We start from the raw sequence: 26942 nt of genomic DNA, 5'->3' as shown, positions 1-26942 counted from the left end.
ACTGTGTTCTGTTTCTTAATGGTTCTGTGGGCCAGGAATTTGGACAGGGCATATTGGGGATGGCTTGTCTCTGCTGCATGATGCCTGGGGCAACAGTTACGCAGGCTGTGAGAGACTTAACAGTTGGGGGCTCGATACATCTGAAAGCTCATCACTTACATGACTGATGACATGTAAGTAATGTTGGAGTGACTGAAAGACTGGGACTGCAGATCTGAGCATGTGATCTTGTCTTCCTCACATCAAGGGAACTTTTATATAGTTAGACTTCTGCTGGGCTCAGGATTCCAAGTACAAGTGTCCTTGTGAGCAAGACAGAAGATACATTGCTGTCCATGACCTAGCCTCAGAAATCAAATTACATCATTTCCACCATTCTCTACTAGTAGAAGAGTTACAAACCCACCTAAATGCAAGGGGAAGGGATATAGACCACCATTTCTCAGCGAGAGGATGGATGCCAGGCTCTCACTGAGGAAGAGTGTGTGGGCTGAGGAGGGAGGAGAGATATAATTGAGGTCATCTTTGGAAAATTCTGTCTGCCTCAGCCTGGAAGGGAAATTTAAGATCCTTTCACAGTATCATTTGTTGATGTAGCACAGCATTATTTTTAGATAAAAATATTTCTATGAATTATTTAATGCTTACAACCAAATATTAGTTGTAAGTATCAGCTATCTTGATATCCAGCAGATCAGCAGCTTTGCTCTAATAAGAAGGATCTCTTTAAGTATTATCTGATGCAGTGCCCTTTGATTTTTTTCCTTCTTGGCAAATGATACTGAAAATCATGACTGAAAAGGTCTTTTCTTCTAATTGAATTTCAGAAGTATTTAGATTGAGTGTTGTTTTATTGGTTTGTTTTAAAGGAGGAGTTCCTATTAAATATATGACTTAGTCTCTTATGTTTACTGAGTTGTTATTGTGTAAAATCCTGCAGCATGGATAGAGTGCAGTCTTGCGTCGAGAGAGCCCAAGACACGAGCCAGTTATTTCAGTGTTAGCTCTCTTAGCGTGTTTACTTGGACCTGTATAGTCTGCTTTTATCTGTTTACACACAGCAATAAATTTAAAATTTTTACTGAATATATCTGACTAAAATTTGAGTCAGTATTTCACCATTTGTGCCTCAACAGCACTGAATAGTTATACAGTCACTTTTTCGGTTGGTTTTTTGTTTTTGTTTTTTTGTCTACATTGTATGTAAATATATTAAAAGTAAAATGTTTCTTCAACATTTTTTCTTTTAAAAGCCATTTCTAGGTAGTAGTGACTGTGTTAATCAAATATCAGGTAAACTAAAATTGGGAAAAGAAGTACTAGCTACTTTGGAAGGACATTGGGTAAGTATTTTTATATTTTAGCTTTACAAAAAGAATTTTATTCAGTGGGAAAAAATTAAACATCAGATTTTATAAGTTCACTTATTCCATTTCTAAAAGCATGACTATTCAACGTAAGCTTCAACTTAAATATTTTGGTGTTGCTCTGTTATCAGTAATATTTAGTTTAATATTTGAGCTTTCTAAAACCTTAAATCAATAAAAATAGCTGACATTTTTATATCACTTATTATGGAGTGCATTGTTTAAAAATGTTACTTATATTAACTCATTTAGTATAGTGATCTTATGAGGTGAGTGTTATTATTTTGTCCCCATTTTACAGAGGAGGACACTGAGGCACAGAGAATTTAAATAATTGGTTCAGAGTGGTGAAGTAAGATTCCCAGCCTAGACACTCTGGTTCCAAGGCTGTGCTTACACATCACAGTATACTGCCTCTCACCAGAAGAGGCATTTCCAGTAAGAGTTCTAGTTCCTTCTGAGGAACTGGGAAAAGATACAATGTTTTTTGAGACCAGTGGCTTTTATTTACTTCTCTGATGACCTAAATTCACATTTATGTAATTTTTCTAAGAGGAGCTTATTAAATTAATAAAAAAAAAAGGATCATATCATGCTAGTGCCAAATGCATTCTAACTGTTAACTCTAGTATATGCTTTTTTCTGCATTATAATCAGAAATGATGGGAAATATGATGTTAAAATGAAGGTAGACCTAGAAACTCAACTTAGAGGTCACAATGCTCTGTTATTTTTAGAATTTACTTTTATCTGAATATCATTTGGAAAAAAGATAGAACTCTTTTTAAAAAAATGAAATTTATGAGATTGTGCTCAGATTTTTAATGCAAGAAATGCTCTTAGCTTTTTCCACGTATATTGAATACGCAGGTGGTCTGCAGCACCTCATACTGGTCTACAGTACCTATAGCAAACACTATGCTACTTTGACGATTCAGATATTAAGTGAAACTTGTGAAAACTCACAAACTTTTTGTCTATTCAACCAGACTTTTAAGGACAAGTATTATATATTTAATCTTAATGTTTTCTTTTTTTTATTATTTTATTTTATTTTTAAACTTTACATAATTGTATTAGTTTTGCCAAATATCAAAATGAATCCGCCACAGGTATACATGTGTTCCCCATTCTGAACCCTCCTCCCTCCTCCCTCCCCATACCATTCCTCTGGGTCATCCCAATGCACTAGCCCCAAGCATCCAGTATCGTGCATTGAACCTGGACTGGCATCTTGTCTCATACATGATATTTTACATGTTTCAATGCCATTCTCCCAAATCTTCCCACCCTCTCCCTCTCCCACAGAGTCCATAAGACTGTTCTATACATCAGTGTCTCTTTTGCTGTCTCGTACACAGGGTTATTGTTATCATCTTTCTAAATTCCATATATATGCGTTAGTATACTGTATTGGTGTTTTTCCTTCTGGCTTACTTCACTCTGTATAATAGGCTCCAGTTTCATCCACCTCATTAGAACTGATTCAAATGAATTCTTTTTAATGGCTGAGTAATACTCCATTGTGTATATGTACCACAGCTTTCTTAATGTTTTCATAACAAGAGATTTGGGGCTTTTAGAAAAGTACTTATTGTATTTGTTTTAGAAATGTGTTTTACTGGGATTAAGTGTCAAGAAGAAATGGTTATTACTGAACTACATAATTCCCTTTTAAATAAAGATAATTCTTTACATTAATTTTTAATATCTTTAAATACAGGATAGTGAAGTTTTTATTACTGACAAAAAGACTGATAATTCAGAGGTTTTCTGGAATCCAACACCAGACATTAAGCAGTGGAGATTAATAAGGCACACTGTAAAATTTGAAGAGCAGGGAGATTTTGAATCAGAGAAGTAAGTATACCATTTTTCAGTTAACTTCATGAAAATCCAGAGTTTTTTTTCTTTTAATCCCTCAACAGTGTGATCACTTTTTTCTGTTTGAATTCAGCAAAGTAGTTTACTGTTTGTGAGATGTGACAGGATTTTGCTTTGGTGTATGTGAATATCAAGTAATTACAATACAAGTCCTGTTGCTCTTCTGCTCTAAATTAAGGATTCCTATTTTTTTCCTTTCTCTTCTTATCTGCTCCAGGGCCTATTTAAAAAAAAAAAACAAAACTTTTTTTGCTTGCATAAAATTACGGGACTAGGTCTTCTCTAGCAGTCCAGTGGTTAACACTCCTCACTCCCGGTGCAAGGGACACAGGTTCAGTCCCTGATCAGGGAACTAAAAAGACAGAAAAATACGGGACTAATGATTCTTGGTTTTTATCCAGCCATTTTCTAACCCGGGTTGAGCATGTGAAACTCTAGGTGGAGGGAGCAGAACAAAATCTACTTTTGTTTTATTTTCTAAAATACAAAAATTACAGCACTGGATGTGCAGCTTCTAGAGGACTTATTGGTTGGAGAATAATTAAGGCCATAATTTCTTTTCTTAAATCATAAAATTCTTGCTCAATCTGGTATACTTTACTGGAATGGGTTGCCATTCCCTTCTTCAGGGTATCTTCCTAACCCAGGGATTGAACCCAGGTCTCCTACATTGCAGGAAGATTCTTTACTGTCTGAAACACTAGGGAAGTACCTCAAAAATATGGTATACATACTGCTCAGTTGTATTCTTCTATTCCTTTCTTTGTGTTAGGAGAAGGGGGCTGCTGTGTCAAAGACAGTCTACTAGGTACTTTATATACATTATGCAGCTGACTTCTCAGTATGAGTTTCTGCACACATATCATTCTCTTCTCATGAGGATTCAAGTCTACATCCACTTTCCTTCTATACTCAAAAACTGAGTTTGCCATGTTCTAAAAATTCTGTTTCAGGGGACTTCCCTGGCAGTCCAGTAGTTAAGATTTGACCTTCCAGTGCAGAGGGTGAGGGTTTGATCCCTGGCCAGGGGACTAAGGTCCCACATGCTTCATGGCCAAAAAAATAAACAGAAATAAAACAGAAGCAATATTGTAACAAATTCAATAACAACTTTAAAAAAATGTTCACATTAAAAGAAAAAATTCTGTTTTACTATAACCACATGATGCTCTCCATCAAGAGTGAAACATTGCCACGGCATACAACTATTTTTAAAACATGGATATAATTTAACATATGTTTACGATGAAGAAAGTGAGTTTTGGACAAGGTAAGTAACTGTAAGTTCCCCAGCCACGAGGAGGCACATCTAGGATTATCTGATTCTATAGCCTTTATTTTTTCAGCCCCAACATACTGTCTTGCCAGAAGGGTAGAATATAGATATATTTTTATGTATCTAATATAAAACTAAACTTTAGTAGGGGAAAAGATTTTACTTCTAATAGAAAAGTAGTCTTTTTTGTTAAATCAGTGATTCTCAACACTGGCTGCACATTAAAATCACTTGGGAAACATTACAAAAATAATACGTGGGCCCACTCCCATAGATTCCGATTTTTTAAATTCCCTGACAAATGCTGCATCCAAGATTGAAAAACATGACATTACACTTTTGTATCTTTGAGGCCAGTGGATCTTAATCAGCATGTACAAGAATCATCTGGGGAGCTTGTTAAAAATGTAGATTATTGAGCCTTCACTAGAGTTGTATCATCATGGGTCAGCACCATTTATTTCCGTATATTTAAGAACTCATGTAATAAATTTCTCTTGCCAAGAAAAAAGATTAGTCTCCACTGTCTTGCTGTATTTAAGGCATTACTTTTTATATCTTGACTTGTTTCTAAGCATCTGAGCTTTAGCTTTGTCAAAGCCAAAAACCCACATGGGCATCATTTCCTCTCAGGGGGACTCAAACCTACTCCATGTAGATTTGATTTTCTGTTGTTTTCTCAATGTTATTTTTGCACATGAATTAGACTCTGGCAGCGGGTAACTCGAGCCATAAATGCCAAAGACCAAACAGAAGCTACTCAAGAAAAGTATGTTTTAGAAGAAGCTCAAAGACAAGCTGCCAGAGAGCGGAAAACAAAAAATGAAGAGTGGACTTGCAAGTTATTTGAACTTGACTCACTTACAGGAGAATGGCATTACAAGTTTGCAGAGTAAGTAATTAAAAAGTATGTTACAAATAATATCTCATAGTTTTTTGCCTTTATTTCTAGATTTTTTATTGTTAGTATGAATAGTTTTTAAATTAAGTGATACATACACACACGCACACACAAAGTATGAGATTTTGCCCTTGATGTTCATTATAAATCTGACTCTGTGATAAGAGTTAGCCTATAAAATAAGCTGAGGATCAGAAGATTAGATATAACAGATCTTAGTTTTATGGCTAAGTTTATAATTACCATTGAAAATCTAATTGTAGAACAGAAAGTTTCTAAAAAAGTTTTTGAGTGCTTTGCTTAGTCATTAAACAAGTGGTGTTTTTTTCATTTATGTAGTACTCGACCATGGGACCCACTTAATGATATGATACAATACGAAAAAGATGGTGTTATCCAGACCAAAGTGAAACATCGCACTCCAATGGTACGTACTCAAAAAGTAATTAGACTGCCAGTCCTAGAGGAACATCCTCCCTTTAGTTCTCCTGCACTTCCTTTGCTTCTTTGTCTTCAGTAAATAGTTCTGAATTTCCACATGTAAAAGAATGAAGTTGGATCCCCTACCTCAAACCATACACAAAAACTAACTCCAAATGGATTCACAACCTAAAATAAGAGCTAAAACTATAAAACTCTGAGAAGAAAAAAGGAGTAAATCTTCATAATCTTTTATTTGGCCCTGTATTCTTTTTTATTGTTAGTATGAATAGTTTTTAAATTAAGCAATACATAAACACACACACACACAATGACATTAAAGGCAGGAGGAACAACAAGAAGAAACAGATACATTGAACTTCATCAAAATCAATACTTTTGTGCATCTAAGGAGGCACATCAAAGTGAAAGACAACAGAGAATATTTGCAATAATTGATCTCGTAGGAGTTTAATACCTAGGGTATATATAGGACTCATTACTTAACCAAAAACAAACATTCCAAGTGAAAGATGAACAAAGGACTTGAATAGACATTTCTCCAAAGAAGATAGACACATGTCCAACAAACATGAAGCGACGCTCGGCATCATTCGTCATAAGGGAAATGCGAATCAAAACTGCAAGGAGGCGAGGTGCCACTACACACCTACTAGCATGGTAATAATTTAAAAATAGAAAATACGTGTTGAGAGGATGTGGAGAAATTGAAGCCCTCGTGCATTGCCCGTGGGCATGTGAAGTGGTGCGGCTGCTTGCAGCACGAGTTGGTGGTTCCTCAAAAAGCTTAACATTGCATAAGCCAGCAATTCTACTACAAAAGAATTGAGAACCGAGTCAAACATATACTTGCACATCAGTGTTCGTTGCAGCATTATTCTCAATAGCCAAAAGGCAGAAACAATTCAAGTGTCCATCAACAGATGGATAAACAAAATGTGGTATATGTTTACAACAGGCTATTTTTTTTTATTCAGCCATTTTTAAAAGGAATGAAGTTCTGTTACATGCTGCATCATGAATTAACTTTGAAAATAACATGCTAAGTGAAATAAATGAAACACAAAAGGATTGATGCTGTTTGATTGTACTTATATAAGATATCTAATAAGCAGTTCATAGAAAGAGGTTACTAGGGACTGAAGGGAGGAGAGAATAGGGGTTACTGCTTAATTGTTACAGAGTTTCTCTTTGGAATAATGAATATGTTTTGGAAGTAGTGGTGATGGTTGCAAAATATTATGAATGCACTTAATACAACTGAATTGTACACCTAAAATGGTTAAAATGGCAAAAAAAAATTTTTATGTGTGTGTGTGTGTATATAGGTGTGTGTATACATATATACATGTTATCACAATTTAGAATGTTTTTTAAATTTTAAATTTTGTTTCTTCCTTTAACAACACTATCATGATAGCGACATATAGGGCATCTATATTTCCTATCAGTAGAGTTTACTGATCACATTAAATCTTTGTCTACTGAGAGTTAGATTACTGACTCCCTGTCTCATTTTAAATAACTTCTCACCAGGCCTTATCAATCTCCTTATCTTTGCATCAGGCCATGTCAGTCTCTTGAACTACTATTTGACCTACTTCTCTAAGAATGTGGATTTGGATTCTAAATGTTATAAAATTTTAGGTTTCCATGATTTAAAATATGAGGGCACAGTGTAGGCTCAATCTAGAACCTGCCTTGTTTTTTATTTTCTGTAATAAAATTATACAAATTTCAATTTGAAGCCAATGAGTAAGATTTGCAAAATTATTTCAAGGCATAGTTAACTGGGGATAATTCCTATTTAGAACAGTAAACAGATGAGAATAAAGACTTAAGACCACTGATTCTGTGTTTTTATAAGCATATAAATTGCCTTGCCCTTCTATTTCTAGTTTCTTCTCACATATTTTATTCTAAGGAAAATTTAGTCCTAATTGATGGTTAAATACACTTTTGAATTTTGTACATTTACTCAGATATTTACAGTAAGTTTAAATTATGCTCTGCATGACAATAATATCATTTCCATTTATTGTAAGATGCTTTCTACATTATCCAGGTATTATTAAAACTTTTAGGTAAATAATTTTGTTGGAAACCCAGCATCATTCGGTGAGAATGTTTGTAATGTTGGAAACAGGCATGATCTTAAAGTAGCACTGTTAAATTAGCATTCAACTAGAGGTGCTAACTTGGGCTTCCCGGTGGCGCTAGTGGTAAGGAGGCTGCCTGCCAATGCAGGAGACGCAGGAGACGTGGGTTGAGTCCCTGGGTTAGGAAGGTCCCTGGAGTAGGAAATGGCAATGCACTTTTCTGATGATACCAAATGTACTAACTGTGCAGTTAGAAAAGTAGGGTATCTGTATTCATATTTGTGTGTGCATAAAAATATTTCTTGAAAGATACACAGACTAATAGCATTGAGTATCTTTTTAGTGGGGGAGAGACTGGGTATATATGGATCAACAGTGGGGAGGAAACCACTTCACTATAAATTTTCTTATACTCTTCAATGTTTGTGCCAAATTAATATTTCCTATTAACATGAAATACTTTGTATAAGTGTATCACATCCTGTTAAGTTTTAATTAAGTTAAGTTAAATTTAATTAAGTTAAGTGTATCACATCCTGTTAAGTTTCATATTTGTTTTTATTTCTAAGTATTGTGCCCATGAACAGTTTTGACAGTTGTACAACATTGATCTTTAGTTACAAAATTCAGCACAAATTCACATAAGAACATGATCTTTTGCTTTCAGGTTAGTGTCCCAAAAATGAAGCATAAGCCTACCAGGCAACAGAAGAAAGTGGCAAAAGGCTATTCCTCCCCAGAACCTGACATCCAGGACTCGTCTGGAAGTGAAGGTAAAAATATTTATTACAGACTATTGATTATAAAGAGTCTAAATTTTTAAAAGGATATTACTATACTGTGATATATTAAAATGGTTTTCATATTAACTCAAGAAGATTTGTAAGTTTTGGTAGGGGATAGGGGTGATGTGCAAGAAAAGCTTTTTTAGATTATAGATAAATTTCAAAACCAGGCCACAAGGTAAAGTCGTAGAAATGAAAAAAGGGGAAGCATGCAAATCAAGAACCACAGCAGTAGTAGCTCCTATGCCTTGTTAGCTTCTGGAAAACTGTTGTTGGTTTCCTAGATTCAGCACAGGCACCATTTCTCGAGTTTTGGGTTCAGTTCCATGCTTCAGAAGGTTTTCATTCTCATAGTAAGTTACTGTGGTGTTTAGAAATCACAGACAAGTAAAAATATAACTGTATCAAAATTATGAACTAAATTAACAAGTGTGCCATTTCCAAGTCACATAATTTATAAGCTGTCTTGGACTACACTGAGATGTAATCAAAGATTAAGGTAATGTCTGAGATGTTATGAGAAAATAAAGGTTTTTTGTTAAAGCCGTAGTCTTTACTAAGCTTACACTAAAGCTGGGGAACTCAGTTTTACAGAGATAATACTAGAGACGAAGAAATGGTAAGTGCTAAGAAATCAGTAGATAACAAATAGTAAAGAGTTTAAAGGAAAGGGAGCTGAATTCAGTTTGAGGGAAGGTTCTTGAGGGGAAAGGAACTCTGATGAATTATTAGGATTTTTAATGGATGATAGCAATCTGGGCTTGAGGGATACAGGTGAGTAGACAAGATAAAAGAGGAGTAAAATGAATAAAGTTTTTCTAAAAGCAGGAGTCACGTGGTACCATTGTGCTCAAAAGGAGAATATTATTTATGCTGTTGTTCCCATTTCACAGTAAAGGAAACTGAGGCACAGGTTAACCTGCCCAAGGTCATATACCCTGTAATGCAGTATATATATGTTATATATGCAGATATTCTGGCTCCTTAATTCATTGTCTTATCCACTCCACTATATTACCTATAATGTATCAGCTAACATTTATTCAGTACCTAACATAGCCAAACTGGATGTTTAAACACACATTACTACAACCGTGTAAGTTTTGAGTATTATTATTATCCTAAGTTTACAAATGAGATAGCTGAGACCTGGCGAGAGATTAAGATCTAAACAAAAATGGAAAGGAAGGAATGGATACTTGAAGGGATTAAAAAAATACCATACACTTTGTTGGTTGACAATAAAAATTTGTAGAAGAGATACTAAAACCAACAGAAAAGTTTTAAAATGTAGGTGACTAAGGAAATAAAGATGGCATTAACACTTAATTTTAAAAAACTGAAAAGGGTGCTCAAAAAGCTGACTTCTTCATATGTTTACAAGTAGGCAAGAGATAGAAGAGTAATACCTCCTCCAGATTAATATATGTATTTTTAAAGAAATATTTTTGTCTATTTTAATTGGCTAAAAAATAAAACTGATTCAACCCAAAATTTAACTAGTTTATGGTTACTTGTCATATATCTATAGTGTTCTAGTTTTGAACTATGATTGAAACTTCAAAAATCCCAAGTATTAGGAGTAGTATGTTAGTCTCTAAACCATAAAAATAATGTCTAGGAAAATTTTTATTACATGAGAATCATTAATCTGAAATGTAAATTGTTTATAATTAAATATGTCCACTATTTTCACTGTGTTTATTCTCAATGTCTTTTTAGCTCAATCAGTAAAACCAAGTGCAAGAAGAAAGAAAGGGATAGAACTGGGAGACATTCAAACTTCAATTGAATCTATTAAACAAACACAGGAAGAAATTAAAAGGTAATCTATACTGACAGTGACTATTCATTTGAGTCCAGAGGAGTTAAAAATCCTGTTACGTAGGAAGTCATATGCAAACTTTACATTTTTATAACATTTCTAAGCTAAACCAGAACCCTGGCTTCTAACACCGGATTACTGAAACATAGGAAATTCCTTTGGCACTGAAGTACTGGGGGAGAGAGGGAGGTTGTTTTGTCTCATCTGGAGGCTAGAATTGGAATCTCATCTGACTGCTGTAGCATACTATAGGAATGTAGCTGAGTTAAATGTGGAAGTGGGATGGTTTTTGAGAACGTCAAGGCTTCCACAGTCCTTTGTACATGGCTAATTTTAATTGGAATGTACCAGTTGTTGAAATACCAAAGTATGTTCATAACAGTGGGTGAGACCTTCGAGTGTTGCCTTTGCATTTCCCCCACACTCACCCCCCGATGATCCAGCACTGAAAGGTTGTAACACCTAGGGAAGTTCCTTGTAAGGGAAGGTTCCTATCTATCACTAAGGCCAGCACAAGTTCAGATTAGTTGTATCCCATTGCTATAACAGATGTTAAAATTTTTTATATTGGCCAACCTGCTTTTGTGTATTCAGCACTCAGTGCTAACTGTTCTGGAGGATTTTTTTAAAGATATTTATTCTATTCTTGGTGATTTTATAGCTTATATTTAGTTGCTGTTTTCAACCTCATCTCTTGCCATTCCTCTACACTGACCCTGTGCTCTAGTCCTATGAAACTTCCCACATCTCCAGAATATAGTGTGCCCTTTCATATAGGGGTTTCCCTAGTGGTTCAGATGGTAAAGAATCTTCCTGCAATGCAGGAGACCTGGCTTTGATCCCCGAGTTGGAAACATCCCCTGGAGAAGGGAATGGCAACCCACTCTAGTATTCTTGCCTGGAGAATTCCACTGACAGAGGAACCTTGTGGGCTACAGTCCATCGGGTTGCAAAGAGTTGGACATGATTAAGTGACTTAACACTTTTTTCTTTGGATCTTTACCCACAGTGAATCCACTTTTTAAACTGCCCTTCCTCCCACCTTGCCCTTCAAGAAAATCCCTGTTTATCCTTCAGAATATAATTCAAATGCTACCCTTTTTGTAACATTTCTGATCACTCATCCTCTCCGCACAGAGTTTCTAACTCTTCCACTTGGCTTGTATGGTTCCCATTAGTCTTTTACTATACTACTGCTGCTGCTAAGTCACTTCAGTGTGTCCGACTCTGTGTGACCCCATAGACGGCAGCCCACCAGGCTTCCCCGTCCCTGGGATTCTCCAGGCAAGAACACTGGAGTGGGTTGCCATTTCCTTCTCCAATGCATGAAAGTGAAAAGTGAAAGTGAAGTCGCTCAGTCGTGTCAGACTCTTAGCGACCCCATGGACTGCAGCCCACCAGGCTCCTCCGTCCATGGGGTTTTCCAGGCAGGAGCACTGGAGTGGGCGCCATCGCCTTCTCCGCACTGTACTACAGAGTTGCTGATTGTGGGTCTGTTTACCTGCTCCCACTCCACCCAGTCAGACTGTGAGCTCTCTGAGAGCAGGGAGCATGTCTTCTGCATCTTGGCATCATCAGTCCTTATATAAAGTGATCACATTTCCTAATTTCATTATATTTATAAATTAATGAGCCTACTTGTTCATTTTGCCTCCTTTCTTCTTCTATACTGGGAAAACACTTTAAAAGAAGGCATAAAAACAAAACATCTTCACTAATCAGCTTGTTTTAGGCAAAGTATTTAGAGTTGCACGAGGATAATGTAAGCTTGTATTGCGACTAAATTAACATTTTATTTTTGTTAGCATATGAAATGCCTACCGAGCTTTCTTCAAGTAAGAAATATCATAAAATTTGTTTTTTTCCTGATAAATAAAGGATTTTTATCCATCTCTACCTTTGTCTCCCTAAAAAAAGATAAAAGAATCTTAGTGGACCAACTGAGAAGCAAAATTTTTGTTTTAAAACCACTGTGATAACAAAGAAGGTGATATATTTTAAAGTCTGCAAACTTTAAGAATTATGTTTGACATGCTTATTCACTCAGTCATGTCCAACTCTTTATAATCCTTTGCACTGTAGCCCACCTGGCTCCTCTGTCCATGGGATTTCCCAGGCAAGAATACTGGAGGGTTGCCATATCCTTCTCCAGGACATCTTCCCAACCCAGGGATCAAACCTGCATCTCCTGTGTCTCCTGCATTGCAGACAGATGTTTTACCCACAGTCATCAGGGAAACCATGCTTAACACACATCATGAAGTCATACATTTGGTACAGTGTGCAGTACAGATTCAGGCAAAACCTACTAGTGCTTCCACATAGCATGATCAGTTCCCTGTTCAGGGGGTGGTAACTGTTGGAACTGGATACAATTGAATTTTATACAGTTGAATTATGTGGCCATATATCAAATTGTGATTTCTCTGCTATCATTTTTTATAAGTAATTATTACATTTATTGTTCCTTATTTTTGTAGAAATATTATGGCTCTTCGAAATCATTTAATTTCAAGCACACCTGCCACGGACTATTTTCTTCAACAAAAAGACTACATCATCATTTTTCTCCTGATTTTGCTTCAAGTCATAATAAACTTCATGTTTAAGTAGAAGTCCTTTACAATTGAGTTAATGAACTGGAATGATCAGATTTGGCCTGGGACCAATGTTGAAGTTGGTTTGGTCTTTATTAAAACATCACAATATTTATAAAACTGAAAACCTTAGAAATAAATGTAGAAGTGTTGATTTTTCATACCTTTTATCCTTAACCTGAAACAAGAGCTATTCTATTTGATTATTAAAGTGAACTATGTGTTAAGTGCCAGAATGTTTCTAGCTTTTGTCAGAATGTGTCTACATGTGAGTATAATAAATCCACATGTATACACAATTGTGTCTTATATATACCTTAACAGTAATCTTTGTAGTCTATGGTATGTTCATGTAATGAAATATATAGCATTAATGTCAGTCATAACAAAAATACTATCGATCTTATATATGTAACAATCTATTTTCTTCATAAAACAGGCACAAAACTTTTATCAGTAAGGAGTTACAGAATGGGAAATAATGGGATACTAGGCATAAATAGTTCAACACACTGTACTGTTAAAAAAAGATCATTTCCAAAGCATTCAGCTCGACTGTCTTCTTACAGAAAACAAACAAAATGTGTGGTCAAATTGAGACAAAGTGGCAAATTGCTTTTTTCAAAAGTTTACACAAGATTTTTTTAATCCCTAGAATTTAATATTTATAGATACAAGTATAAATATGTGTATATCAACAGCAGAAAACTGGTATGCAGCTACTTGGATCTATTGATTCTATCTTTCTTATCGTACGTATATAATACCCACTTAAGCACTTGCTGGAAAAAAGTGTGGTCAAACTTGATTGCTGTCCTTTTTTATTTTTTTAAACTCAGTTGGTCCAATAACATAGGCTAAATTCTAGAGATGTTTGTAGGGCATATAAAATGCTGATAATCGTGATTTTTCATTATGAAAACCTTTCTTTAGCTTTCATTTAGATTCTGGTGTGTTCAGTGAAACAGTAGAATAGAAAATATATATACATATATCTCCCATATTTTACTTCAAAAGCCAAATAAGAGAAGAGTGATAAGAAAAGACACTTAGTGTGGTGGTAATTATGCATTTTAAAATTGGTTTCTTTAAAATGTGCAATACGTTGAGCATCTAAGAAGAGCATCAAGTTCCGAAGTTTAATTCTCTGTTCTCTGCTTTCAGTAACTGCAGTCTGTGGCAAAACCACAGTTCCTCAAGGTTCCTTTTGTTCAGGCTCAGGCAAACATTTTCCCTAAATTTTTTATCAGTTTAATATTTTTACTTTATGTATCTTAGAATTCCAAAAGTAGATTTTGAAATGAAAATGAAGGTCAGAGAGGAAATAATTGCTCTGGCTACATTTGCCCTTGACTAAGAAGAGACTGTGAGATACTAGTGAAGTTATAGTCAATGTTTATGCCATGCTAAGCATACAATAAAGGAAAGATTACTAAATTATTAAAAACTGAAAATGATAAGAAGAGCCTGCTTTGTTCCTCCTAATCAATACAGTGATCTTTAGTCTCCTTAGGTTTTATGAGGAGCCATTTCTCATGTATTTTTGGCAAAACAATAATTGTGAAAATGTTTTTTAAATAGATTATACGTAAATAAGATATACCTATACCCAATATAAGCATAGGTATGACTACACTAAACAGGTGGGTTTTTTGTTTGTACTTCATACTTGTTGATATCATTTTTGTACTCACTCTCTGTTACCAATATTATGCTCAACTGCCTATTCATTAATATATATTTTGTAAATATTGTACAACTCGATCCTTTTTTATGGCTTAAATTAGAATTAATTTATATAAGTTGATTGGCTGATCACAATAATAATTTCATCTTTAAACCCTGAAAACTTAATGTTTCTTTGTTGGTAAACTCCCTTTTGGGGCTTTAGGCTTATCTACTTGTATGCTACTTTCATTTGGTCTTAGTGTTTTATTTGTATGGTTATCCTCTAAGACTAGAGAGGGAGTTGTTTTCTTTATTTTTAAAACTTTTCTTGTTAGGGCAAATGTTATGGGTTCTTATTATCCCAGGAGTCAAAAACTATTTCATGAGAAAGAGCAGGGTTACTCATGCTGTTTCTTATACACTAAAAGCATATGTCTAATCTAATAGTCTTACGCTTTTAGTTATATGAGTTCCTTTCTGTGAACTGAATACAAAACTCAGGAATTGGTGGCTTAGTTTTAGATCAGTTCTTATACTAGGCTTAGTATGTGAATCCTTTAAAATACATAATGAACTTTGTATTTAGCCATGTATGTAATTGACTTTGAATGTTCTCTACCTGAGATTAATCTTCCTTCACACATGGACTCATAAAAATTATGATTTACAGTTCCCAGTTATCTGAGAGTCTCATGATGGTTTCTAGGATTTAAGACCTATAACCAGTTTTTTTTTCTTTTTTTCATTTAATCAAAAATTTTATTTTTTCACTGAAAAATTTAAATAAGTAATAGTTATTGACATGTGCATTTTTGTTTTAGTTATTAAATATACTATGCCTTCAGTTATCCACCATTTAGTGAGAGGTAGCTGGCCCAAGAAAAGACAGTAAATTAGGGTGTGTGATATAAGTAAGTTTCAGCAGTAGATATTTCATTTGTATTTCATATCACTACTTTTTTTGTATTACTTATAAAGGTACAGTGTAATTTTTGTTACCATTCCATTGAAAAAGTTGGCCTTGTAAAATACAACTCTCATTTAGTATTCATGCTTTTGTGCCTTTAAGAAAATAATTTTTTGTCATTTTTGTGTTACAGAACTATAATATGATTCAAAGTGTTTATAGGCTTAATTGTCATAAAAGGGTCATTTCTCTGTGTCACTTTATTTCCTTTTATATAGCTATAGTATGTTTAAACAGTAATGCCATACTTTTATAAGAGTTTGTCCATTTACCTATCTCAAATATATTCTTCACTTTCAGACATCACTGAACTAGACTTGTCAGATTATTCTGAGTATTGTTAAACAGTGCCTTTTCGACGGAATTCACACTGTTTTAGGATGTCAACTTGTGCCATATGTATACAAAATTATGTGGAGAAGGCAGTTTTAACTTTTTGAAGAATATCTTGGTCAAATATTTAAGAAAACAAATGTGTAAAATTCCATTTTTTCCAGTGTTTCACATTTCCAGTGAACAGTGAATATATTTGGGGGTTTTTGTTTGACATACAGTGATAATGACATTTGATGAGCCATGCATGATGCTGCAGATGATTTTGAATTATGTTAAATGCACAGAAATATTAAAATCAGCATTTATACCAAATTTTCCAATTTGAACCGTAGCTGAGAGGGGAGGAATCCCACACAGATCACTAAGTTTACATTTGAACTTCTATCTTATTTGACTACGTGGAAAAAGATTCTTTAACCTGTACCCTGCCACTATTATGTAATTTGGTTTTATTTTGTGTACCTATAGTGTGAATTTAGTATATTAAATTTACTTTTTGTCACTCTTAACATGCTGTTTGTTTTGTTACAGTTTTAATTGAAGATGGACTGTTAAAATTGAATAGGACCAGTGTCTCCTTAATATGATTAACATATTTAGAAGAGCCACAAGAAACCCATGACAAAATGAATGTGAATATACTTTATAAAATATTTAGAAAATTTTCTTTCTGAATTTATCATGAAAAATTATTTGAGACTTACAATATTAAATTTAAAGAAAAAATGCCATGAAACATTTGAACTGATGAGCCACACAACTTCAGTTGAAATTTTTTACTTTTTAGCATGTTAACTATACATCTAAGTTAAATATCCTGTTTAATGATCATTTATAAATTCAAACACTGGTCAGTTTTGTAAAACAGAATAAAAGTATGTTATTTGCAGTGTAAGTACAGCACACTGTCAAGTTATTTTCCTTAAGGTGCATAGTAAATGTACAGATAGTCATAGGCAACTGTTTTGTAATGTATTACATTTCTAATCTGTTACTCCTAACCTACTATAAATGTTTGCAGAGACAAAAGAATTGAATTTTTCTAATGATCTGTAAAATGATGCTAACTTCAACTAGGCATTCTAAATAAAGTTTTTAAAAAGAGCAAACTGATCAAATGATTTTGAATATAACATGGTGACTAAAAACTAGTAATGAGTTTTTAGTTAAAAGTCATTTGGGGAGTAGTTGTGAATGATGGTGAAGGGATTTAACAGCTAGAGTCCCTAATGTATGCTTTACATGATGTTTTACATTCACTCTTCTTGAACACCCATAATAACCTCCAGATAAATGGAAGTTAGATTTTAGAGATGAAGAATCTGAGGCTCATAGAAGTTACATCATTCTGAAAGCTACATAATAAGAGTGATAGCAAGCCCAAGTTTGAATCCAGGTCTGACTTCAGTGTCCATTCTCTTTCCACTGTACACTTAAACAGAACTCTGATCAAAGCACTTTACTTTTAAATGTTTGTAATAGTCCGTTGCTCGAATCAAGTAACCCCTTTGTGATGGATAAGGAAAAAAAACCTTGCTATCATTCAGTTCAGTTCAATTGCTCATTCATGTCCGATTCTTTGTGACCCCCCGGACCACAGAACGCCAGGCCTGATGCCATCCAACCATCTCATTCTCTGTCGTCCCCTTCTCCTCCTGCCGTCAATCTTTCCCAGCATCAGGGTCTTTTCAGATGAGTCAGCTCTTCGCATCAGGTGGCCAAAGTATTGGAGTTTCAGCTTCAGCATCAATCCTTCCAATGAACATTCAGAACTGATCTCCTTTAGGATGGACTGGTTGGATCTCGTTGCAGTCCAAGGGACTCTCAAGAGTCTTCAACAACACAGTTCGAAAGCATCAATTCTTCAGCGCTCAGCTTTCTTTATAGTCCAACTCTCACATCCATACATGACCACTGGAAAAGCCATAACCTTCACTAGACAGACCTTTGTTGGCAAAGTAATGTCTCTGCTTTTCAGTATGCTCTCTAGGTTGGTCATAACTTTCTTTCCAAGGAGGAAAGTTTCTGCCATAAAGGTGGTGTCATCTGCATATCTGAGGTTGTTATTTCTTCCAGCAATCCTGATTCCAGCTTGTGCATCCAGCCCAGCATTTCATGATGTACTCTGCATAGAAGTTAAATAAGCAGGGTGACAATATAGTCTTGGTTCACTCCTTTTCCTATTTGGAACCAGTCTGTTGTTCCATGTCCAGTTCTAACTGTTGCTTCCTGACCTGCATACAGATTTCTCAAGAGGCAGGTCAGGTGGTCTGGTATTCCCATCTCTTTCAGAATGTTCCACAGATTATTGTGATCCACACAGTCAAAGGCTTTGGCATAGTCAGTAAAGCAGAAATAGATGTTTTTCTGGAACTCTTTTTCAATGATCCAGCGGATGTTGACAATTTGATCTCTGGTTCCTCTGCCTTTTCTAAATCCAGTTTGAACATCTGGAAGCTCACGGTTCACATATTGCTGAAGCCTGGCTTGGAAAATTTTCAGCATTACTTTACTAGCGTGTGAGATGAGTGCAATTGTATGGTAGTTTGAGCATTCTTTGGCATTGCCTTTCTTTGGGATTGGAATGAACACTGACCTATTCCAGTCCTGTGACCACTGCTGAGTTTTCCAAATTTGCTGACATATTGAGTGCAACACTTTCACAGCATCATCTTTTAGGATTTGAAATAGCTCCACTGGAATTCCATCACCTCCACTAGCTTTGTTCATAGTGATGCTTCCTAAGGCCCACTTGACTTCACATTCCAGCTTGTCTGGCTCTGAGTGATCACTCCATCTTGATTATCTGGGTCGTGAAGATCTTTTTTGTACAGTTCTTCTGTGTATTCTTGCCACCTCTTCTGAATATCTTCTGCTTCTGTTAGGTCTATACCATTTCTGTCCCTTATAGAGCCCATGTTTGCATGAAATGTTCCCTTGGTATCTCTAATTTTCTTGAAGAGATCTCTAGTCTTTCCCATTCTATTGTTTTCCTCTAGTTCTTTGCACTGATCACTGAGCAAGGCTTTCTTATCTCTCTTTGCTATTCTTTGGAACTCTGCATTCAGATGCTTATATCTTTCCTTTTCTCCTTTGCTTTTTGCTTCTTTTTTCACAGCTATTTTAAGGCCTCAGACAGTCATTTTGGCTTCTTGCATTTCTTTTTCTTGGGGATGGCCTTGATCCCTGTCCCCTGTACAGTCATGAATCTCCATCTGCAGTTTATCAAGCACTCTGTCTATCAGATCTAGTCCCTTAAATCTATTTCTCACCCCCACTGTATAATCATAAGGGATATGATTCAGGTCATACCTGAATAGTCTAGTGGTTTTCCCTACCTTCTTCAATTTAAGTCTGAATTTGGCAATAAGGAGTTCATGATGTGCCACAGTCAGCTCCCAGTCTTGTTTTTGCTGACTGTATAGAGCTTTCTCCATCTTTGACTGCAAAGAATATAATCAATCTGATTTCGGTGTTGGCCATCTGGTGATGTCCATGTGTGGAGTTTTCTCTTATGTTGTTGGAAGAGGGGTTTGTTAGGACCAGTGCATTCTCTTGGAAAACTCTATTAGCCTTTGCCCTGCTTCATTCTGTACTCCAAAGCCAAATCTGCCTGTTACTCAGGTGTTTCTTGACTTCCTACTTTTGCATTCCAGTCCCCTATAATGAAAAGGACATCTTTTTTGGGTGTTAGTTCTAAAAGGTCTTGTAGGTCTTCATAGAACCGTTCAAGTTCAGCTTCTTCCACATTATTGGTCAGGGCATAGACTTGGATTACCATGATATTGAATGGTTTGCTTACATAAACATAGATAACAAAACTCACATGAAAACGTTTTTCCCCCACAAATTATCTATTAGTCCCAACTGAGTCAACATCAACATCACATATGTTACAAGATATCATTCCTCTAGTTTTCCTCCTTCATCCTCCAACCCAGTATTTGCTCCCCTCAGTTGCTTGTGGCTAAGAGCGAGTTAGTTTTGTCTTACTGCCGGGAATGGGAGGGCTTACAGGTGTCTCCTGTCCTATACATAGGAGTAAAGGATAGGGAAAATAGCCCCTCACTGTTCAACCTCAATGAAACATCTAAAAGGTCATTTTCCTGATGTTGACCAAACTCCTATATAGTTGTATTGGGTTGATAATTCTTTTGAACCTTACAAAATATCCCTTTCTTGTGGAAATAGTGGGTCCCTACACTGGTGACACTTGACGGTAATTTGTTGAGTATGTTGTATTTGTTGAGTGCCTAGTACTTATGACACACCATGCCAAAAAAATACCCCCCAAATCCCACAGCTTTGTAAACTGTCCACTGCCACCATTACATATCACCATTTTTTCTTTTAAGATGAGAAAAGTGGAGACAAAGAATGTCACAGATGTAAATGGCACAACAAACACAGGTAAATCTTAAGCCCATGCTCTTTACCATTTCATCCTTAAAAGAGAGGGGCGTGTCTTAACGTACGAAACAGTATGTTCTTTCTGCTTAACAGTATTTTTTTTTTCCTGCCGTCGGATTGTGTGCAATAATCCTGGGTCACTGTTTTTAAAGCATACTATTGATTACCAGTAAGTCCTCACATTTATCACCTCTGCTCAAGAAAAAGAAAATTGCGGTGGCGAGGATTTCATGTTGTTGATACTCAAGCCCAGGAAATGCGGCAAAGCCACCTGCAGAAAGCATGAAGCCTGCAGCTGGTGACCGTGGCCAGGCCCTCCTCATCTGGCCCACACCGCGAAAGAAAACCGCTGGTGCAGAATGTGGACAGGATATGCACAAGCTCATGGCAGAGGTTTGGGAACGAATTTTTGACGGCAGTTGGAAACGAACCGAATTCTAGCCGCAGGGCCCAGTCCCTCCACTATCGTGCCGAGCTCCTGGGAAAGGAGAGATCTGGTGGCAGCTGAAGCCTCCAGGAAAGGAATGAATTCACCTAGGGAGCTGGGGAAGGGCTTTCAGCTTCCTCTCCAGAGACAGCTTCAGAAAAGCCCCGACCTTTTTTCTACCTTAGCGGGCTTTTGGACCGCTAGTTCTACTGGCCGAACTGCGGGGCAATTTCCGGTGGACGGGCGGAACGGCAGACCCTCGCCCAACCAAGAAGCCTAGTTGCCCCGGCTTCCGGTCTTCTACCCGCCCCTTCCGCTTCCGGCGGTACCCGCGCTCTATTCCTTCCAGGCAATCCTGGTTTTCTGCAAGCGGCGTGCGTAGGCCGCTGGAACCTGAAGGGCTATGGCCGCTGCGGGGTCTGTGACGGTGGCGTTGCATGTGGCGGAAGTGCTAGAAACCATCGTGAGCGGTTGCCTGGGGCCGGAAGGGCGGCAAGTTCTGTGTACCAAGCCCACTGGCGAGGTGCTGCTCAGCCGGGATGGAGGCTGCCTGTTGAAGGCGCTACATTTAGAGCATCCCGTAGCCAGGTACCCGCGACGCAGGCTGCAGCCCTTTAGAGCATCCTCTACTTAGGTACTCACGTCCCGCACTCCAGATGGACACCTCACTTCATCTCCCTGGACTTCTTGTCCGTAAGGTTTTGCTCTTTGGGAAAACTGACCTTCTCCCTCTCGCCCAGCAGAAAAAGCCCAGCCATTCTGCCAGTGGAAGCTAGAGGTCCAATAACCCGGAAGATGGTAAAGAGGTCAGGGCTTCTCGGGAGCTATTTCTGGAGAAAACTGACCTTGGATGAGACCAGTGTACGCTCAGAGTTAGAGCACTGTCCTAGGGAACATTCCACAACTGAAAAGAGCGTTTCTCCTTTCCTTCCAGCTCGACCCAACCCTAGAATCTTTAAATAGCACAATGGTGGTTCTATTGTTTTTCCCTTTTAAGTAACAGAAACCATTCAGCCTATATTTAAGTAAATTTTAAAAGGGAAAAAACAAACTAAGTACATCAAGGCGATAGTATTCTCATTTTATAGATGTAAAAGCATGCTTTCAACTTGATTCAGATGTGGAAAGGCAGCCCTCTGAAAATCTGAGTTGCTTTCTTTCTTTCTTGTGCAGGGTGATGGTGGCCTGTGTTTCCAGTCATCTAAGAAAAACAGGAGATGGTGCTAAAACATTTATTATCTTTCTTTGCCATTTACTCAGAGGACTTCGTGAGATCACAGACAAGGAAAAGGATTCTTTCCTTTTTGAAAATATTCAAACCTGTGGAAGGCATTGGAAAAATTGCTGTCGGTGGAAATTCATTTCCCAAGCTTTTCTAACATTTCAGACACAAATATTAGACTATGTTATGGACCATTACTTAAGTAGACACTTCTTGTCCATCTTTTCTTCATGCACTAAAGAAAGAACATTGTGTAGGAGCTCTTTAGAGATGCTCTTAGGAGCATACTTTTGTGGAAGAGTGGGAAGAAATAATCACAGCTTGATGTCTCAGTTGATGTGTGACTATGTTTTCAAGTGTACAGCTTGTGAAAGTAGGTTTGAAGAAGTACTGGAGCTAGTGGATGACTGTTTTGTTGAGTTGAAAGTTGGTGTCACTGGCCTTCCCGTTTCCGATTCCAGGATCATAGCTGGGCTTGTGCTTCAGAGAGACTTTTCTGTGTACTGTCCAGCAGATGGTGACATAAGAATAGTGATAGTAACAGAAACCATTCAGCCTCTTTTTTCAATTTCTGGATCAGAGTTTCCTCTAAATTCAGAAGCACAGTTTCAGACATCTCAGTTTTGGATTACAGAAAGAACAAAAGCAATAGTGAAACATTTACAGAATCAGAATGTAAAATTACTCCTATCTACTGTGAAACAACCAGACTTAGTAATTTATTGTGCGGGACTGAATGGCATATCTGTGGTGGAGTGTCTATCATCTGAAGAACTTTCTCTGATCCAGAGAGTCATTGGTCTTGCTCCCTTTGTACTACCAGAGGCCTCTTCTCAGTATGAACTCTCTCACACTGCTTTGGCAAAATTCTGTAAACCCCTCATCCTTAGATCCAAAAGGTTTGTTCATCTTGGCTTGATGAGCACCTGTTCATTCGCACCACATTGTATAGCTCTGTGTGCACCGGTGCAGGGGCTTGTGGAACAACATGAGAATGCTTTACATGGAGCGTTTAAAATGCTTCGGCAAGCATTTAAAGACCTTGATCTAAATTGTGTGACACAAACCAGTGACCAAAGTTGTACCTCAGGTCCTTGTATATATAAGAATAGTAGAGAGAGTAATGAGTTACCAAAAATAGTTAACAGCTCAATACAAAGGTCGTATCAGGACACTGTTGTAAAGAACAAAGGTGAACTGGCAAAAACTCAAACGAATTTAAAAGTATGTTCAAATTTGATAGTTCCAAGCGTCAAATTAGAGCAAAATGTATTGTGTTCAACACCAAAAGTGGCAGTAACAGATTCATACCAGACAGATGAAACATTGAGATGTTCATCCCCAAACAAAGGGAGGATAATGGATGACCATGAACCCTTTATTGAGAGTAATTCTGCTAACTCAAAACCAGAAAATACCAGAAGGGAAATTTCTTATGAAAATTTACAGGTTGCAAAACTTGCTAGAAAGGACAGCATTTTACCACTGAGGTATAAGTCACTAGAGACGTGTACTTCCCAAAGTTACTATTCCTCATCTATACCAGCTGGTTGTGTTTTGCCTGTGGGTGGTAATTTTGAGATCTTATTGCATTACTATCTTCTCAACTATGCCAAAAAATGCCAGCAATCAGAACAAACCATGGTTAGTAGGATAATAGCCAATGCAATTTTAGGCGTTCCCAAAATCTTGTATAAGTCTAAGAAAGGAAATTACAGCTTTCCACAAGTATATGTAAGAGCTCTCCAGGCACTGCAAACCAATCAACCCATGATAAGCAACCAAACAGGTTTGGAATCAGTTGCTGGTAAATACCAATTACTAACTTCAGTTCTTCAGTGCTTGACAAACATTTTGACTGTTGACTTAGTAATCAGTATTAAGAGACAGCCTCAGGAAGTTTATGATCAAGATTCAGAAGAGGAACTATAAAATGGAAAGCTTTTTATTAACCAGAGTTTTAATCCAACTCAAGCCATAAAACAAGGCAGGCATGTGACCACTGATTTTCAAGTTAATTCAACCTAGTTAGGAAAACAGCAGAACTTTAAAGTCTTAGAAGTACATGAGGCCACCAGACGTTCAGATATGAATATTGTAGACTGCATTCATTATGGAACAGTTCTGAGGAGGAAGTCTGGCTGAGTGAAGCCAGGATCTGAGTAAGTGGATCTTTTTTCCCCCAGTGTCCCTGTGTCTCGGCTCTTGAGTTAGTCTGTGGTTTGGAGGGAAAGTGTTTTTTCATAGCTCCCTTTTACTTTTCTGTATCTTTTTTCACTCTTCTTCCCTTCTGCCTTGCCTTTCTATAGTTAGTTAATAGAATAATTTCACATTTGGATGAAGTCTCCAAATGCCATCCTACTTTAGTTCATAAAATATTATTTGCTTATTGAAAATGATTCATTTTCCCTACTCATAATTTCTATAGCAAAAGTCTCATTCTTTTTTCTCAAACAGTATATAAGTAAAATTATTTTTTACTTTAATTGTCCCCTTATTTAGAGCCTGGATAGATTTTTTTCACCATTCATGCACCATTGAATATGTTACCATAAATAGGATTTTGTGGATTGTATTTATTTTCATTTCTTTAGTTGAAATAATTCCAAAAAGAATATGAAAATCATACTATCATTTTCTCCTGTTCTCTAAGAGCTTGCAAGATAGTTCATGTATCTGTTGGGCTTTCTTGTATTGTATGCATAGCCATAGTTCAGTAGTAATAGATAATTTGAGGGTTACAGTTGGCTCTCTGATCTGTGGGTTGGACATCAATGGGTTCAACCAACTGTGGATTGAAAATATTCAGGGAAAAAATTTACAGAAAGTTCCCAAAAGCATAACTTTAATTTGCCAGGTGCACTGGCAACTATTTACATAGTATTTACATTGTATTAGGGATTATAAGTAATCTATAATCTATGATTATATATATATCTATATCTATGTATATATATATCTAAATCTATGATTTAAAGTACAAAGACTATGTGCATTGCTTATATGCAAATGCTGTGCCATTTTTTATAAGAGACTTGAACATCCACAGATTTTAGTGTCTGCTGGGAGGCGGGGCTGGGTGTGTGTTCTGGAACCAATCCCCCTTGGATACCGAGAGACTGCTATATTTATGTCTAATATGAATTTTTTAATGTTTATATTTTAAAGGTTTATAAATGCAAAAAAATATTGTGATTCTAGCTGTGAATAAGGGCAATATCTTCTACTTTTGGTAGTTCTCTGTAACACCCCAGGCAGTATTAAGTTCATACCGAGTATTCAGAAGCACTTGTTGAATAAAACTGTTTTCTTTAATCTGTTCTAATTATGTGTTTCCTGTTTACTAATTCAACAAATTCTTTTTGAGTGCTTGCTGTGTGCCAGATGCTGAATATGCTGTGGTAAACAAATAGATATGGTTCCTACCTTCAGGCGCTTTTCCTTAAAGGTTAATGTGTAGTGGGTAGTGACACCAGTTGGACTGAAATTAAATGGAGGAAAACCAATTTTTAAAATTTCATTACAATTAAACTTGAAAAAGCAATGACTGACAATATATTAAAAGACAGTAACGTCCCATGCTCAGTTGGGCGGCACACATACTAAAATGTGATCCATAAGATCAGCATGAGCCTGGCACAGGGTGACACCCAAAAATCTAACGTTCCATCCCTGCAAATCTTTTATATTAAGTAAAATTTTATTTTTGTAAGGTTTATGTTATATGCAAGCAAAAGTGTTAGTTGCTCAGTTGTGTCTGACTCTTTGAGACCCCATGGATTGATTGTAGCCTGCCAGGCTCCTTTGCCCATGGAATTCTCCAGGCAAGAATAATGGAATGAGTAGCTGTTCCCTTCTCCAGGGGATCTTCCTGACCCAGGGATCGAACCAGGTCTGCATTGCAGGAAGATTCTTTACCATCTTAGCCTACCATCTGAGCCAAGCCACTCTGGACATATTATGTTATATGTGATAACACTGTTTCACTTCTGTGATTATAGAGAGAATGTATTATTTCTCTTTCTTATACTAAATCCATAGATACATAGATGTACTCTAAAATTATTGTATCATTTTTTTCATTCACTTTTTTAAATTGCCTGTCAGGTCTCTTGATAACTTTGCTTTATTTTGCTGCTGTTGTTTTAAATACTTCTCCATCAGTGAAGGCATTCAAAAACATGCATGCCCATGCCTTGCGTTTGGTAGGCATTTATAGCTATAAATAGTCACTGGTCCAGGAGCCCCTTTGTAAGCTGGGAATGTTTGTGTTTGGTACCTAATCTAATATCTGCCACATAGTAGTAGCCAATAAATGTCTGTTAGGGAGCTCTGGTCCTCATAGATGAGGCCCTAATTATTTCTATCAAACTTTCATGGAAAAGAATCTGTTTGCAGGGGAAAGAAGCAGAAAATGTAGAACAGGTCTATACAAAGCGATCTTTTTTATTTTCATTAAAAACATCCTCAAAAATGGTGATAAAGCTTTCATGGGTCATCCTTGTCCTTTGCAGAATAACACTAGAGAGTTCACATTACTGAGTTAGATAAAAGAGCATTTCAAAAAATGTGGTTATGTTATAGTTAAACCCACTTCCACAAAGGGTTTGAGGTGACCTGCAACAAAAATAGATAAAACTAAAGTAAAATCTGAATAAAAATTAAAGAAGACCAAAGAAAATGTAGAAGATGATTAAAATCAAGACCGTGTTCTGTTTTTATTGCTGCATGATGAAT

The 26942-nt window shown here is 36.5% G+C and overlaps 2 protein-coding genes across 7 annotated transcripts in view; both read left to right on the top strand.

Annotated features, from left to right (window-relative positions):
* Window positions 1–17255, top strand: part of OSBPL8 (oxysterol binding protein like 8) — a 166933-nt gene extending 149678 nt beyond the window's left edge. For all 5 annotated transcript variants that reach the window (XM_070788841.1, XM_070788839.1, XM_070788843.1 and 2 more), the window contains 7 exons: window positions 1254–1343; window positions 3091–3227; window positions 5234–5419; window positions 5768–5855; window positions 8636–8741; window positions 10476–10578; window positions 13059–17255. In XM_070788841.1, coding sequence (XP_070644942.1) covers window positions 1254–1343; window positions 3091–3227; window positions 5234–5419; window positions 5768–5855; window positions 8636–8741; window positions 10476–10578; window positions 13059–13191 — 843 coding nt within the window. In that variant the 3' untranslated portion in view covers window positions 13192–17255. The remainder of the gene's footprint in view (window positions 1–1253; window positions 1344–3090; window positions 3228–5233; window positions 5420–5767; window positions 5856–8635; window positions 8742–10475; window positions 10579–13058) is intronic.
* Window positions 17256–20757: 3502 nt separating this feature from the next.
* On the top strand, window positions 20758–25530 carry BBS10 (Bardet-Biedl syndrome 10). Of its 2 annotated transcripts, none has more exons than XM_019960205.2 (2): window positions 20758–21571; window positions 22157–25530. In XM_019960205.2, the coding sequence occupies exons 1-2, from the start codon at window positions 21387–21389 to the stop codon at window positions 24135–24137; spliced, it is 2166 nt and encodes a 721-aa protein (XP_019815764.2). In that variant the 5' UTR covers window positions 20758–21386; the 3' UTR covers window positions 24138–25530. The 2 variants fall into 2 exon arrangements, with proteins under 2 accessions (XP_019815764.2, XP_019815765.2); XM_019960206.2 differs by having other exon boundaries at window positions 21429–21617.
* The last annotated feature ends 1412 nt before the right edge of the window (window positions 25531–26942 follow it).

This window comes from Bos indicus, chromosome 5 (genome assembly GCF_029378745.1).
Source record: "Bos indicus isolate NIAB-ARS_2022 breed Sahiwal x Tharparkar chromosome 5, NIAB-ARS_B.indTharparkar_mat_pri_1.0, whole genome shotgun sequence".
NCBI lineage: Eukaryota > Metazoa > Chordata > Mammalia > Artiodactyla > Bovidae > Bos > Bos indicus.
Note: the sequence above shows the minus strand (reverse complement) of the source record. Positions and strands in the feature narration are given on the sequence as shown.